The sequence below is a fragment of the Uloborus diversus genome, chromosome 7, assembly GCF_026930045.1.
Source record: "Uloborus diversus isolate 005 chromosome 7, Udiv.v.3.1, whole genome shotgun sequence".
In the NCBI taxonomy this organism is placed as follows: domain Eukaryota; kingdom Metazoa; phylum Arthropoda; class Arachnida; order Araneae; family Uloboridae; genus Uloborus; species Uloborus diversus.
This window is the reverse complement of record NC_072737.1, coordinates 161,840,501-161,856,670: the sequence shown is the minus strand read 5'-3', so window position 1 is coordinate 161,856,670 and position 16,170 is coordinate 161,840,501. Positions and strand designations below refer to the sequence as shown.

Sequence of the window (16,170 nt, the reverse complement as noted above, 5' to 3'; positions counted from 1 at the left end):
AATTTTTTAATTTTCAACTATGTTTTCACTGTAAAAACCGCGAAAAGCCTTTTAAAGGTTTTTAATTAATATCTTTGTTAATTAATGTCATCCAAAGATGCAACCTAGCTAAGAACAGTCTCGATCAAGTCTCCTTTCGAACAATTTTTTTTTTCAAAATCAGTCCATCCGTTTAGGTGCTAGAGTGCCACAGACAGACACACAGATAAACAGATACACAGACACGTCAAACTTATAACCTTCTTCCATTGTTTGTCGGGGGTTAAAAAACAAAACGTGCCTAATATGCGACACTTTTACCCTAGAGTATGACTTGCAGAGCATATTGCTTGAGAATTAACCTATCAAGAAAATTTCAGAACAAACTCGACAACCTTTAGAGAAATGGAGCGGGGGGATGTAACAAGGAAAATATTCTTGAAAAGGTTTTTGAGCTATGCAACACTCTAAAGGTTAAAAATTGTTGTAGACGCCAGGAAATTTGATTGCAATGTGATCCAGCAAGTCGTAGAATAAAGTAAAATTTTGAAGAAGGAAATTTGATGCTAGGTAGACAGAAATATCAGTTTTCAAGACGAAAAGTGGAAAAAATCAATCCGAACAAATGTAAAGTTCTAAAGGGAACAGAAAATTTTTCGTCAAAGTTCTATAGATCTTCGGGAAAAAAATGATTTACCTAGCCAATTGAATACAAATAACGTTATACCAGTGATATTGAACAGAAAATATTGCAATAGCTACCACGGCAATAAAAGTAATGAAAAATAGAAAAGCATTTTGAAAAAGATGACTGTGGATATTTTAAAGAAAGAAAGAAATGAAGCCCTAGACATTCTTACTAAACTATTCAACAAGTGTATAACATTGTGTGATATTCAAAAGGACTGAGAAAATACTATCAAAATCTTGCTTTCCAACAAAGAATAAAAAGAACATTTCAGAAATTAGATTGCAATAAAATCTGTAAAGAGAAATGATATTACTTAAAATTTCAATTCTTCAATCCTAAGTTCAGTATTTTTTCTTCTTTTTTACTTTCTTCTATATCTAATATACAGAAGAAAGTATTGGATTCGTGCAAATTTTCGAATTTCGAATTTTGACGCATTCGAACGTTTTGAGGTGTGCTGAGTTCATTTCGACCATTTTTGGAAAATGTCTGTCTGTGTTTGTGTGTGTGTGCGTGTGTCACGTCTGTGTGTGACCAGTTTTTTTCTGGCCGCTCTACAGCAAAAACTACCGCATGAAATCGAACGACGTTTGGTACACATATGTGCCCCTATTTGAACTTGTGCCCATTGGTTTTTGGCGCGAATTCTTCCAAGGGAGGTGGAGCAATAGGACGTTTTTCGAGTTACACGTGCTTGCTTTTCCTCAGGAAGTAACTGGCAGATTTAAACAAATTTGGTCCATATGTTGCCATTAACAGGAACAGGTGCTGATTCAATTTTGGTGTCAATAACTCAAACGGGGGTTGAGCTATAGAACTTTTTTTTGTCGTCAATTGTGACTGCTGTATCTTAAGAAATAATGAACAGAATGAAAGAAAAATGTATTGGCAAGTAGCCCTTAGTGGGTATAAGAACTGATTTTATTTTGGTGTCAACAGCTAAAAAGGGGGTAGCGCAATCGCCCGTTCTTTTTTTCCATTGTGAGTGCCCCTATCTCAAGAAGTACTGCTACGTTCTGGTTGAAATTTGGAATATACGTGAATCCATATGTAAATAGGTTTTGATTCAATTCTGACGCCAACCGCTCCAAGAGGTGTTGATTTTTTTTTTTTTTTTTTTTTTTTTTTTTTTTTTTGCGAATAAAAATAGCTTTATCAATGCAACAATAAGAAAGATAAATCGTAATAGATTGTCGTCTGCGTATTTCTCGTGTTTTTAACTGTATGGAAATGATCGGAAATATTATTTCAGTGATTTAAAATTTTTAACTTTTGCCATCTTATGTTTGTTAACAAATAAAATATTTGTAATTAATTCAAGCAAGGCTTTTAAAATGACTTTCAATTTTCGCTCTTCGCTTTGTTTTTGCAATAATTCAGACATTGGGATGGTCGTCAAGTTTTTGCACGTGTATTTTTTTTTTTTGTCGGGAATATTGCTTCCTCGTTAAGCATGGGGAGGGATCAGAAAAAAAAAAAGAAAAATATAGAGGAAAGTTTCATGATGGTCACAACATACTAGTTTATTTTAATCTTCAGCTGACAGCATATTAAAAATATAAATCATATGGCATTAAGACGATCTAAAAAATTCCAAAAGCTAAATGAACTTATTAATGGCAGAAACTGACTTACTACCAAATGGAACGACCTTGATTGTCACGGATTTGGGCGAAATCTTACATAAAGGTCAGTTCCGACGAGGTATGTGCCCAGGTAAAGGAGTTTGACTGCATAGATCCTAGTTCGACTACAACTATGGTCCAAAGTTGGTAATTTGGACCCAGTATTGCAATGGAGTTTCTTATCGAATTATCATTTTTACCCCTTTTTCTGCTGTTGTACTGCAGTATGAGGCATTTGCATGCACTTACCTTTGAATTTATTACGCTGAATGCCAATTTTTAATAAGAGGTTCTCAAATTTAAATTGGGCACTCCTTTTAATTTTAATAACTTCACACAATGCCACAATAAATAACATAGTTATAGGATATTTACTATCGTTTGCAAATGAAACTATTTTTTTTTTTCGTTTTGTATTAATTATCTGTAGTAAAAAGGATTTTTCGTTTGTTAATGAAAACATTTACTTTAACTGCACATTTATCGTCTGCTATCAAAGATATTCCACAATATAAGCAAAAATAGGGAGAGGGGGAATAGCTCTAATTTATTGCACATGGCAAATAAAAAAACTAAAATACAAGATCATTTCAATTTTTCAAGTAACTTAATGCTCATAAATAACTAGGTGTTTTCCTTCCACTAGTTGTACTAACAAAAGATGCCAAATGTGTTGGGACATGGAACACAGTGTCGAAGTCGAAAATTCCAATGGAAATGCCATTGCATTTCTGGGCCAAACTAGCAAGTTTGGACCCTCGTTGCAGCCGAACTAGGGTCTAAGCAGTCAAACCGATTTACCTAGGCCCATATCTAGTGGGAATGAAACAATATCTAGAATTTTGTCCAAATCTGTGATCCTCAAGGTCGTGATGTTTGGGCGTTAAATCCGTTTTCAAGAAAAAGTACGTAGACCATGAAAACTAAATTTGTTACTTTCCGGGAAAAAAAAAAAGGTAGTGTATAAACAGTATTGAATTGCTACTAATAGCTACTGGATTATTGAACGGTTTAATGTAAAAAGAGACGAAGATAACGACTAATGTTGATTAAGGTGAAAAAAACAACGTAAATAAAGCGCAAATATTCGAGAAAAATTTATTTATTTTTCTCCAATATTTGTGCTTTATTTACGTTATTTTTTCACCTTAATCATATTGTAGCACGAAGCTTATATGATAATTTTTCATTTAACAACTATTGTTGTTGATAAGTCCTAATTTACAACAACCGTTTTTGATAAATTTTGAAGGTTTAAGCCAACATTGAGATAGGTGTAATCTCTACAGTGCCGGCAAAAAATCTTTACATTTAGTTGGCAATTAAAAACTTCACATGCAAACTCCTTGTCATGATTTTATTTGCAATGCTCCCTAGTTATTTGACCAAATACCGAATATTCGGCTAGATTGTGACCAAATATTTGGTATTCGGCCAATTCACAAGGGAGCATGCCAAGAAAAATCATGACAAGAAAGAGTTATGTAGAGTTTTTAATTACCAAGCAACGTGTTTTTTTTCCAAGAACTGTACAAACTATATAGAATTTATTATTATATTTTTGTGAAAGTATCTCTTATACCAACGGAGATATATGCATTTCTTACAAAAAAGAAAACTTTACTTTAAGGTTTTCGGCTCATAGCATGCAGAGTTTTCCGTCAATTGTTACTAAACTCTCAAAATATTTGACAGCATACAAGAGAAACGTAGTATTAAAATTTGAAATCAAAATATTTAAAATTTGTTGAAATATGAACGTTTAAAGCAGTTGAAGCTTTAATGCGCGTGCGCGAAAGATATCAATCAATAACCTTCATAATCCAGAGTTCATATAGATCCTACTCCTTGTGATAAAATTTCTACTCGATATCTTACAAATCCAAAAGGTTATGAGCGATCAAATGAGCCGAACTTCAGTAATTCTTGGATAGGCGACGAATCGTAAGAGGTCGTTCGCAAACTGGCAATACTTTCCTGCTAGCGTTGCAGATTTATTCATGATAAAAATAGAATATTTGCGAACGATCCCTCACGAGACGTCCTCCTATCAAAGAGTTATTGAAATTCGGCTCATTACTTCGCTTATAACTTTTTGAATTTTTAAGATATCGAGCTGAAATTTTATCACAAAGTGTAGGATGTATCTGGGCTTCAGATTGTGAAGATCATAAATTGCTATCTTTTGCGCATGTGCAATGAAAATTAAATTGCTTTGGACGTTCATACTTCATAAAATTTTCAATATTTTAACTTCAAATATTATTATTATGTTTCTCTTGTATGCTGTCAAATATTTTGAAAGTTTAGTAACGTTTGACGGAAAACTCCGCGTGTTATGAGCCAAAAACCTCTAAAAAAATCGTGTTTTTGAAAGAAATGCTTATATTTCCGTGGGTATAAGAGATACTTTCCCGAAAATATAAAAATAAATTCTACACAGTTTGTACAGGACCGGTAAAAAAATCTTTACATTTGGTTGGCAATTAAAAACTTTACATAACTTTTTCTTATCATGATTTTATTAGGTATGCTCCCTTGTGAATTGCCGATTACCGAATTTTCGGCCACAATCTGGCCGATTACTCGGTATTCATCCACATCACTAGGGAACGTTGCATGTGAAATTTAAATTGCCAACCAAATGTAAAGACTTTTTGCCGGCACGTCATGCATTTAAATAAAATAACGAAGACCCCCAGATTTTTTTTTAAAAAAGTGGGACTATTTGTACACTTTTTTATTCATTTATTTATTTATTTTGAACAGGGGGAGAGGGGGGATGAAACAAAGTGCACCAAACAAGAAAATGAACCCTTCCTTTAAACGTTAAACAAATGCAACATTTTCCTTTTTGGAATCAAGTAGAAGGAAACTACTGTTGCCACGTCATCAATAAAAAGAATTTCGAAACCAAGTTTTGCTAAAAGAAAACTATTAATTCACTGGTTGATGTTCCTTCACTGATAAGTCTACCCTAATATAGGCGGAAACCTGCACTTGCTTAGTGTAAGTGAGCATTAAATGAAACCGAGTCATATCTTCCAAGTATTCTTAATTTAATGTAAACATGAAACAGAACGTAATGTATTTCTAAGACTTTTTTTTCTGTCTTTCTAAACATGAAAGTTAGTTTTTGACGAATTTATGAAACAAACTGATTTAACTACTTCCCATGAACCCGGAATGTAGTTATTGTATTTGAATGCTATTTAAACATGCTGTAATTGATACACCAACAACTATACGACTTCTCTTCTGAAATAACGGGCATAATATTTTCAACAGTTTTACAGGAAAATGTAATACTTACAATTTTGCAATCTCTGACCCTTCAAACGCTCTTCCTTCAATAGTTCTGATAAGATTAAAGTCCAAATTTCTGTAAAAAAAAATTGGTTTTTAAACTGCCGACATAACTTTTATAACATTTAAATTTCGCTACAATATTTAATGACAAATATTTTGCTGCGAATTTTTCATAATGGTTTTAATATAATTAGTAACGAAAACATTCAGTAAGGACAGAAATAATATTACAGAACTAAAACAGGATAACGTTAACTTTGACCGCAGGGTTATATTGGTCAACGCTTCTAAACAGTTTGAGAATAAATTCAAAATAAAGAGGAAATACAACATTTCACATTGATTTACTTTCACATATGAAGAAAATTGATGAAGCGCTTGCAATACTTCCATAAAAACTGACTAATCTTAGCTTACCGAATAAAAAAAGGTCTGAATTCAGCAGGTTTGCATATGCATACAAAATCCGCAACATTTTTATGCATATATAAAACTAGTATAATTTTGGAAAACAGGTTTTAAAACTGATAACTTAAATCTGGAAAATCATCGAAACTCTGGATTATTTTCAAGGTGTATCAAATTTGAAAAGTCCATTATCAATAATTCAATGCTTACTTTAGATCAACCAGGAAATTATGTAACTTTATAAACAACAAATTTTACTATTGCTTTCATACATTTTTTTCTTTCTTCTGTTGTTGTTGTTTTTGTCGAGTGCCAGTCAGGCTGGCAAGATCCCTATGCTTAACGAGGAAGTAATATTCCCAACAAAAACAAAATTACACATGCCAAAATTTGAAGACCATCCCAATTCCTGATTTATCTCCAAAGCAAAGATTGAAAATTGAAAATTGTTTTAAAATCCTTGCATAAAATAATTACAAACATTTATTTGTTGACAAACACAAGATGGCAACAGTTAAAAATTTTAAATCCTTGAGATAATTTTTCCGATCATTTCCATGCAATTAAAATCATGAGAAATACGCAGCCGACAGTCTATTACGATTTATCTTTCTTATTGTTGCAATAAAATTATTTTTATTCACACAAGTAAAAAAAAGAATAATGGAGCGATTGGCACCAAAATTGAACCAACGCCTGTTTACATATGGATTCATTTTTATTCCAAATGTCAGCTAGAACATAGCATTATTTCTTGAGATATGGCACTCACAATGGAAAAAAAGAACGTTCGATTGCGCCACCCCCCTTTTTAACTATTGACGCCAAAATAAAATTAGCTCGTATACCCTCTAAGGGCTACTTGTTGATAAATTTTTGTTTGATTCCGTTCATTATTTAATGAGATACAGTAGTCACAATTGGCCAAAAAAAACCTTCTATAGCTCAACCCCAGTTTGAGCTATTGATAACAAATTGAATCAACACCTGTACCTGTTAGAGGCAACATATGGTTCAAATTTTGTTTGATTCCGCCTGTTATTTTTTTCGGAATAGCAGTCAAGCAAAACTCAAAAAGCATCTCATTGCTACACCCCCCTTGAGGGAAATTGTGCCGAAAAGCAAAGGTTACAAATTTTGTTTGATTCCGCCAGTTACTTCCTAGGAAATAGCAGGCACGTATAACTCAAGAAACGTCCTCTTGCTTCACCACCTTTGGAGGAATTCGCGCCAAAAACCAATGGGCACAAGTTCACATATGGGCACATATGTGTACCAAATTTCGTTAGATTTCATGCGGTAGTTTTTGCTGTATAGCGGAAAAAAACTGGTCACACACAAACGTGACACACACACACAGACATTTTCCAAAATTAGTCGAAAGGGACTCAGCACACTTCAAAACATTCGAATCCGTCAAAATTCGAAATTTGATGATTTGGATGAATCCAGTACTTTCTTCTATATATTGGATATAGGAGAAAGCAAAAAAGGATTGGATTCTTGAAAAGTTCCGAACTTCGGAAGATTTACACGGTTTGGAAAGAGTTGATTCCATCATCAACTTTTCAGAGAATCTCGGTTTGTCTGTTGTGTGCTTGTAAGTTTACCGGTTTTAGTGACAGCTCTAACCCAAAAACTACTGCATGAAGTCGAACGAAATTCATTACACATATAAACCCTCATAAGAGTAGGTGCTCCTATTTCTCCGTTATGTGTGACTGCTATATTTAGACTTCAGAACGTTCAGATTCCATGCTTGTAATTTAATGACACAAGATCTCCCTTGATTTTGTAGATGCAAACATCAAAACATAGTTACAGCCTCAATTTTATACGTAAGAGCCAAGAGCTCGTAAGAAATACATGAAAGTGTTTCCGTGATGGCCACCAACCAACCGTAAGACAGAGCAAGCTTAATAAAAGCATTATATAATAAAAATTACTTCAAAATTTTGAGTTAATTCTAATAATTCGCACTACGTACCAAAATTTTACGACGTAAAAAATTTCAACCATAAATTATTTAGCCGACCCTGGAGGAAAAAAAATAATACACCGAAATCCCAGAATTTATCTCATACTTTTCATACCAGAGTTTACCACCATGATGAATTTCGTAATTTAAAAATGAAAATTTGAAACTTTATTTTAAAAAAATTAAATTGAATTTCTTTTTTTTCTTTCTTAAATTGCTTTGCTTCTTTATTTTTTATCATTTTAAGTACAGGAGAAAATATTTTCATCTGATAATTTGGGAAAAAAATAATTAGAAACAGTATAACTTTACGCTTGAGTGCATAAACATTGAAAAATACAAAGAGACTTTTTATTTTCTGTGAGTCAAATTACTCTAAATACCTTTATTGTACCTCCTTAATTTTATAATTTTTTAAATTAGAAAATGTTCTTTTTTCTGAGTTAAAAAAAAATAATTACAAAAATAAAAGTTAAGAATTTCTACAATTTAAGGTTCAGTCGGTTTTATTTTTGTTTTTACTATTATGTTTGCTTTATACATAAATACTTGCACTTATCTTGAAATCCGTGTTTTTTAAATAAAATCTTGGAGTGTAATCAGTAATGATGCTAAGAATTCAATTAAGATAATTCAGATAGTTAAAAAATCCATTCTCCATTGGATTTTTTAAGAACATTTTTGCACAGCTTGTCAAAAGAAAAATCTCTATTCGTCTTAAAGATTTATCTCGTAAGCAAAAAATTCGAGAGATAAGTACATAAGTACTAACTAAATTTTTTAAATTCATTCGTTAAAAATAAACTTTATTCAATATTAATATGTATACCGAGTTCATTAGAATGGTGGAATTAAGTATGAATAATATAATCCGCACAGCGACTCACAATTTAGAAACATTTAAATTAAAAAATCCATTTTATTCTTAAAACATATTATAATCTTACTTTATCGTTTCTAATAAGAAAGAGTTTTCGTTGCAAAAATATTGCGAGAAATAGTTATCTTTGGATGTGCTGTCCTTTTTAAAGAAAATACTTTTAACTTGACATACGTACTTCAAAATACAAAACGTTTTCATTGTAAGCAAGAAGTTGGGGGCGCTTTAGTTTAAATAAATTACATAAAATTAAAAGGTTTGTTTCGCCTGAATGTTTACAAATAATATATGGTGAATTTTCTCGCCAATCGGCGTGTGCCCATGTTAAGGTTCCCCGTTATGATAATTTCGTAATTTATTCGTCCATCTTATGATAATTTTGTTCTTAAAATTGGAGTAGAATAAGAACCACATCGAATTTTCAAAAAATCGCTTCGAAGGGCACACCCCAATGCTACCAACTAACTTTACGCCAAATTTCATGAAAATCGGCAGAACGGTCTAGGCGCTATGCGCGTCACAGAAATCCTGACAAACAGAGATTCGGACAGAGAGAGATCCTGACAGACAGAGATCCGGACAGAGAGACTTTCAGCTTTATTATTAGTTAAGGCTAACCCAGTCCACAATTTTCCGAAATTGCTTTATTTACTCATTTGTTTATTTTATTTTTCAGCAATCTCAAATTGCTTATTACTCTTGCTTGATCGCAGTTGACTTCGGTCTTATTTTTTGAAATTACCATAACGCCAAAAATAAGTCCATCTCATTTTCCTTAATGTTCATTAAGAGGGCTCATTTTCGTCGCTATGGTTACAAATCGTTCGCTGTTTCGTTCTCTCTTTTTTCCCCAAGGCTTAACTTAAGCAAATTTTACATAAAACCGGAGAGGAAAGGGAGGCTTCTTGCACAAAATCCCGTTTTTCTGGAAAAACACCTCTAACAATTAAGTTAAATGGAGAACTTCGTCTAAATACAATATTTCCTGGTTACTAATTCCTATCATTTAAGATTCGTAAGAAATCAGAGTATCATACCGGTGTACGCGCGTGTAAATTGCTCAGAATAACCACATCTTAATTATCGCATCCTAATTCTCGTTTTTTTTTTTTTTTTTTTTAAGTGGACGTGCGTCATTTCATCTCTAATATAAAAAAAGTCACCACTCATAACATGACTGGTGCGAATTTGTTCTCAATTTCCATTCCATTCCATTTGTAGAAACAAGAAACACAATGATTAGTTTCCTATCGCAACTCGTGATTGCGGAAAATACAGTTTGAATTCAAGACGTCAAGTTTCAAATGATTTTTATCATTATTTTTTTCTTTCATTTCCCCCTCCATTTGATATATCTCGACCGATACTATGCAACCTCAACGCGATTTTGAGGGAATCGACCTTAATCCGGCCGAAAACCCGCGCCAAAAACCCAGTTTACTTCGAAACCAGCTTAATCCATGCTTTCACCAAAGACCACAGTAAACACGATTCTATGAAAAGTCTGACAGCGATGAGTTGGCCCTTGGCTCCACCCTGTTTTGGAAGCGTCTATTTTCGTAAAGGAGCGATATGAAGAAAAAGTTCAACAACAGATTTTCAAGTGCGTCATTGGTTCTAGATCTTGAATACGTCAACTTTGAAGTTAAGAAATTAGCCAAAGAGGTAAAACATTTTAATTTTGTGCGGCCAAGGCAGATGTCTGATTGGACAAAACGCTTCTTATGTAAGTAGGTGGGTCTTGATTTTACTAGAACCCCTATAACTGGAAGGGCCGACGCATCCGCCATTTTGGAGCAAGCGTACAACAGGGAAAGCTACCTTTATTGGCAATTATTCGCCAAAGAGGGAACGAAAGAGTCGGAGAGCGAAGGTAAACATTGGCGAAATTTTGGAAACAGTTGGCGTCGTTTCCAGGCTGCCAGTCACCTCGCGGGCTATTATTTATCCATTTCTTTTTTCTTTCTGCAACTGCAGGAAATCTGAAGAGCTGAAATCCTTTTTTGGAGCTGTTTACAAAAAATAACAGTCGAACAACCACCCATTAGACCTAATTTAACACATGCTAAAGGAATGTAAACATCAGCTGCAATGCTATCGATACGAAGCACTGCATCAAGTTTGCTCCAAAATGGCGGATGCGTCGGCTCCTCCACTGTAGGGGTCTTAAGTTTTACTTGTTCAGCAACCTTCAAAACAACGACGCCTCCTGTAATGAATCTCAATTTTAAAATGGAAAGAGTAGGAGTGAAATAAGAAATGTAAAACCTGTCATTTTTACTTTCTTCCAACTCAATGCAGTTATTGCAGCAATTAAAAAATTTCAGGTCTAAATAATCACATAACGAAAATATACTAGGAGTACATTTTATTTTTTTCATATCGCCAAAATGTTGCTGAAGTCAAAAACAAGGAGAACGTGTCCTTTTGTCATTCTCTACATATTTTAACGAATGAACTCGTTTTCTCAAATGATTAACAAGGATCATTTGTTCGTAGTCGGATTATACCGCTACCAGAGGCGGATCCAGACAGAATTCTCGGAGGGGGCCAGTTGGAAAAATATGATGCTTTGGAAATTTTTGAATATTACAAACATTAATATAGCCCACCTTTAACCAGATCATTTTTTAAGGAATTTTCACTAAGCGACACAAGCTTAACATAAAAGCTGTAACCGTCCCCATAATTTTCCTTTTTTCCTAACAAACGTGTGCATATATCGTCGCCTCAAAGTGGTATTCCTGTAATCAGTACTATTTGTTCTGAGGCGACTATATAGAACTTCTGATTTAAGAGGAAGCCGATATGAACGAACCGTAAGTATAATATTAACTCCGAAGTAAAAGGGGCCCGGGGGTTTTCCCCCGGAAAATTTTGGAATTTGTTGTCTTAAAAACGCATTTTAGACGATCTTTGATAATGTTAGAAGAAAAGGGATTTAGGGGCGCTCCTCTGTCAATTTTTTGAAATTGTAGCTCTAAGAATGCAGTTTTAGATGGTTTCTGATGATGTTAGAGGGAGGAGAGATTTGAGGGCCCATCTAAGGAAATTTTTCTGATTTGTAATCTTAGAAATTCAGTTTAACTGTCTTTCGTAATATTAAGGACTCGGGTGCGACTCCATCCCCCCGTCCATTTTTCGAAATTGAAACTTTAAAAACGCAAGTATTATCTACAATAATGTTAATAAGAGGGAGGTTCGGGGGTTCTCCGGCAGATTTTTTTTGAAACTGTAGAGCTAAAATCGCAGTTTAATGCGATCTTTTCGTGATGATACGTGGAGAAGAAATTCGAGGGCCCACGCCAAAAAGTTTTTCTAATTTAGAATTACCGTCTTAAAGATGCATTCTAATTACCTTTGGTAATGGTAAGGGAGAAGAGGGATGGAGCACTTCCACGGAAATTGTTAGAAATTGTCTAAAACAGCCTTTTTAAAGCTACAATTTTTGGTGATGTTAAGGGGAAGAGTGATTAAATGGCATCCCAGGATTTTTTTCTAATTTATGGACTTTAAAATGCATGTTAGACTATCTTTGGTTAGGTTAGGGTTTGAAGAGTTTCGGAGGTCCACTTAAAACGAAAAAAAAATGTTTCGATTTTTTGCAATTTAAACTAGGAAAGAAGATTTTAAAAAAACTACTTGAAACTTCCTCAGAGTGGGTTTATGACTCCTCGGCATTATTTTTATATTCATGTTAGACTTCGAGGAATAATAAGGATTTTTTTAATATTTAACTCTGAAAGAGGTTTTGGAAACTATTTTTGAAACTTTTTCAGGGTGACCATGGCCCCCTCCCATTGTTTTTTTTTAAATACTTTGTATGCATCATAAGAGATTTTTTTTAAATTTTTGCTCAAAAAAAGGGGGATTTTAACGATTCTTGAAATTTTCTTGCATGGGCCCATGGGCCCCATGGCCCCTACCTGGATCCGCCCATGACCGCTACCCTTAGTTCAACTTAGATTAGAAAAAAAACTGAAAAAACAAAAGATCAACACACACTACAAATCCGCTTAATCCAAATCACTTTTTCGTAAATAATTAAACAATACTATTAACTTAAAAACGAAAACAAGAATAAAGTCCTAAACTTAATGCTTTTTCTACGGAAAAACCTTTTTTTTTCTCTGCTGTAAAATATATGAACATAAATTGAGCTGGTTTTATTAATAAACGCTTTAATTGCACATTTTTTTCCTAACTCCATCATCAATTACCTTGTTTTTTGTTACACTTCATAAATTTAGCTAAAATTCATGTTTATTTTTCCCCTTCGTAAGATCTGCTGTAATCTTTTTTTATGAACCTCCCACAACATTATGTATGACATAACAATCTCTTTTCCATGTTCTTAAAATATTCTTCAGAAAAATGTATCCTCTTATAACCTTGTGTTTATGAAAAGACCGATAAGTTCTATAAGGCTGTGCTTTGTGGAAGTGTGAAGCAATTTTTAAATACTTAAAAATATCGTGTATTTTCTTGTGAAAACAGTGAGTAATCGACGAAAAAAAAGAGAAAAAAAAAAGTAAAAACCAACAAAAATATAATAAAAAACTTCTTAAATTTGTTTTTGACTCTGACGAGTTCAAGGTATTGCAATGAAAATTCAATTTCAAAAAAGCTGATGTGCACATATTTATATCTTATACTAATGAATGTTATCTTTAACCATAAATACTGCAAGTAGAGCGACTTGGCTAATATAAAATTAAAATTGGAAGTTTTTCTAAATCACTTATGAAAAAACAACTTTTATACTGTCCATTCACATCTCATTTGGTGTATCAACATACAAAAGAGATGTTGGATTGCGTCTATTATTTTTCGCAAATTTATTTTTTTTATGCAATTATCAGGCTTTAACAATTCAGTGATTTCAGGTTCTAGCTTTCCAATGTTTCTGAACAACACAATTAAAATTTTTAAGGGTACACTGTTAAAAAATTTCCGGAAAATTTACGGTAATTGTTACTGGCATCCATGTTGCCAGTAACTATTACCGTAAAAATCAAATGTCACTGTAAAATTTTACGGTTTCTTCGGTAGGCCACAGCAACCAGTTGGCGCTAGGATCGCTTATTTCTCCGGTATAAATTACCGTAAAAATCAGCGATGCGTCGGCGATGCAATTTTACAGTAACAATTACCAGAAAATCTTCCTGAATTTTTAACAGTGTAGGGGACGTGTCTAAATGTCAACTGTACGCTGGACGTTTCGAATCGCATAGGCGGCGAGTCGGTGAATCCTTCAGTATTATTCAGAAAATGATTTGATGTATGCATCATATGACTTCCTTTTACACCAATTTAATGTTGTTTCCTCATTATTGGTCATTTTAATGTGATTCAATTCTAAACTCCCTAAATATCACAAATAGTGGCCAAATCAAAAGCAGATTTAAAAAAAAATCACCAAAATTGTTGCCAACTTGGCGACAAAACTTGCCGACGAAAAGCCTGGCGATATTTCGCCATGTCTGCCAAATTATAACAACACTAGAATTTACATCAAAATCAACAATGATATCCCCCCAGAAAGCCGTAAAAGACCCCTTTTGAAACATCCGAATGCAACCAAAGGGGGAGGTGCGCAACTTGACCCCACTAGGAGTGTACGTACCAAACTTCGACTTACTAGGGCATACCGGTCTTAAGTTATGCGACATACATGCGTACTTACGGATGTCACGAGAAAATTCGTTTTAATTAAATCGGGAATCGTCAAAATGGATATTTCGGCGTGTCTACGTTCTTAGGTATATATGCACGTGTGGCCGTGCTCAACTCAACATTCATTCGGGGGCGAGCAAAATAGAAATTAAGGTCGATTTTTGAGTGAAATTTTTTTCGCCAATACAATACTTCCTTTTTTGTAAAAGGAAGCAAAAATGGGCATCAAGGCAATCGTGTTTAGCTAAAAGCAGAAAAACGGCAACAGCAGAAATTCATGGAAACTCTGGGCAGATGATCCACTCTAACAAAGACGTTCTCAGTCACTTCCTTTTGCTTAAAGTAAAAATATACTGTTCAAATATTTTCTCAAATTCCATTTCTAAGAGACTTTTAGCAGAATGAAAAGTCAAAAGATGATTTTGCCTCTGTAAAATAGTTTTGCGCCTTAATTAGGTGTTTTATTACGTTTTAAACCAGCTAGTTAATTGAAAAGAGTCCTGCAGTCAGTTGTTTAGATTTAAACTTCTATTGGAAATGACAAGGAGTGCATACTCTGAGTCAGATAGGATAACTGCGTTATTGAATGAATGTTTCAAAATATTTTACAACATATTTTACCAGTATCACAACAATGTTTTTAACTTCCTTTTACAAAAAAGGAAGTTTTGTATTCGCGAAAAGATTTTCACTCAAAAATCGACCTTGATTTCCATTTTACTCACCCCCGAATAACATTGACATTTTTTTCGACTCGACAGCACGCGGATAAGTACCTAAGAACGTACTAAAACCCGAAGTATCCATTTTGACCTTCCCCGAGTTCATTACAACGATAGTCCAGTCAATAGGTAGAAAAAAACGGGCTTGCCTTACAAAAAATGAGGTCAAAGATTTTATTTTTTAAATTTGTGTATACTAGTGCCAATATGAAAAAACCAAGTTATCCAACACGAATGACCTCGGGAGAACTTTTGGAGGCCGAAACCCCCCCAAAATTTGTGACTTTTTGTAGTATTTTCAAAATATCTCAAAAATGGTTAAAATTACAAAAAAACTTCGAATGCAAATGTTAAAGAGGATTAAATTTCCTTCAACTTTTGTCATTACAACATTTTTGTAGCATGAAAAGCAAGCGAGTTACAGCTTCTTAAAAGTCATACTTTTTCTGAACACCTTCAGCGAAGTGCGTGAAAGCGCATCGGACAACGGAGGAAAAAAGTAGAAACGCCGGCAGTCTGACCTTGGAAATCATTTGTCTTTCACAGCTGAGGGTAAATGCCTCCGTTCCATTAAACTTAAACAAAACACCCCCATTCCATCCCCCCCCCTTTTTATTCTCCAAATGAAATGAATCGACTCAATAGCTACTCATGTTGATCACTTCAGGGTTTGAGAGAGAGTATGTTTTATCAATTTGTGTGTTCTGAATTACAATTTTTTTTCCCTAGAAATGATTACGCCTGGCGAAGGTGTTTTTTTTTAATTATTATCATTATTATTTGCGAAATCAGTTTGCATGAATGCGAAATAAAGATTGTAAAGGAGAAGGGAACAGAAAATCTTCAAAGATGCAGCGCAAAACGACAAAATGAAGAACATCAGCGTTTTTGAAGTTCTTAAA

The 16,170-nt window shown here is 33.8% G+C and overlaps 1 protein-coding gene across 1 annotated transcript in view; it reads right to left on the bottom strand.

Annotated features, from left to right (window-relative positions):
- LOC129226966 (uncharacterized) overlaps positions 1–16,170 on the bottom strand; it is a 70,353-nt gene that overhangs the window by 37,355 nt on the left and 16,828 nt on the right. The window contains exon 3 of the mRNA XM_054861595.1: positions 5,609–5,677. Coding sequence (XP_054717570.1) covers positions 5,609–5,677 — 69 coding nt within the window. The remainder of the gene's footprint in view (positions 1–5,608; positions 5,678–16,170) is intronic.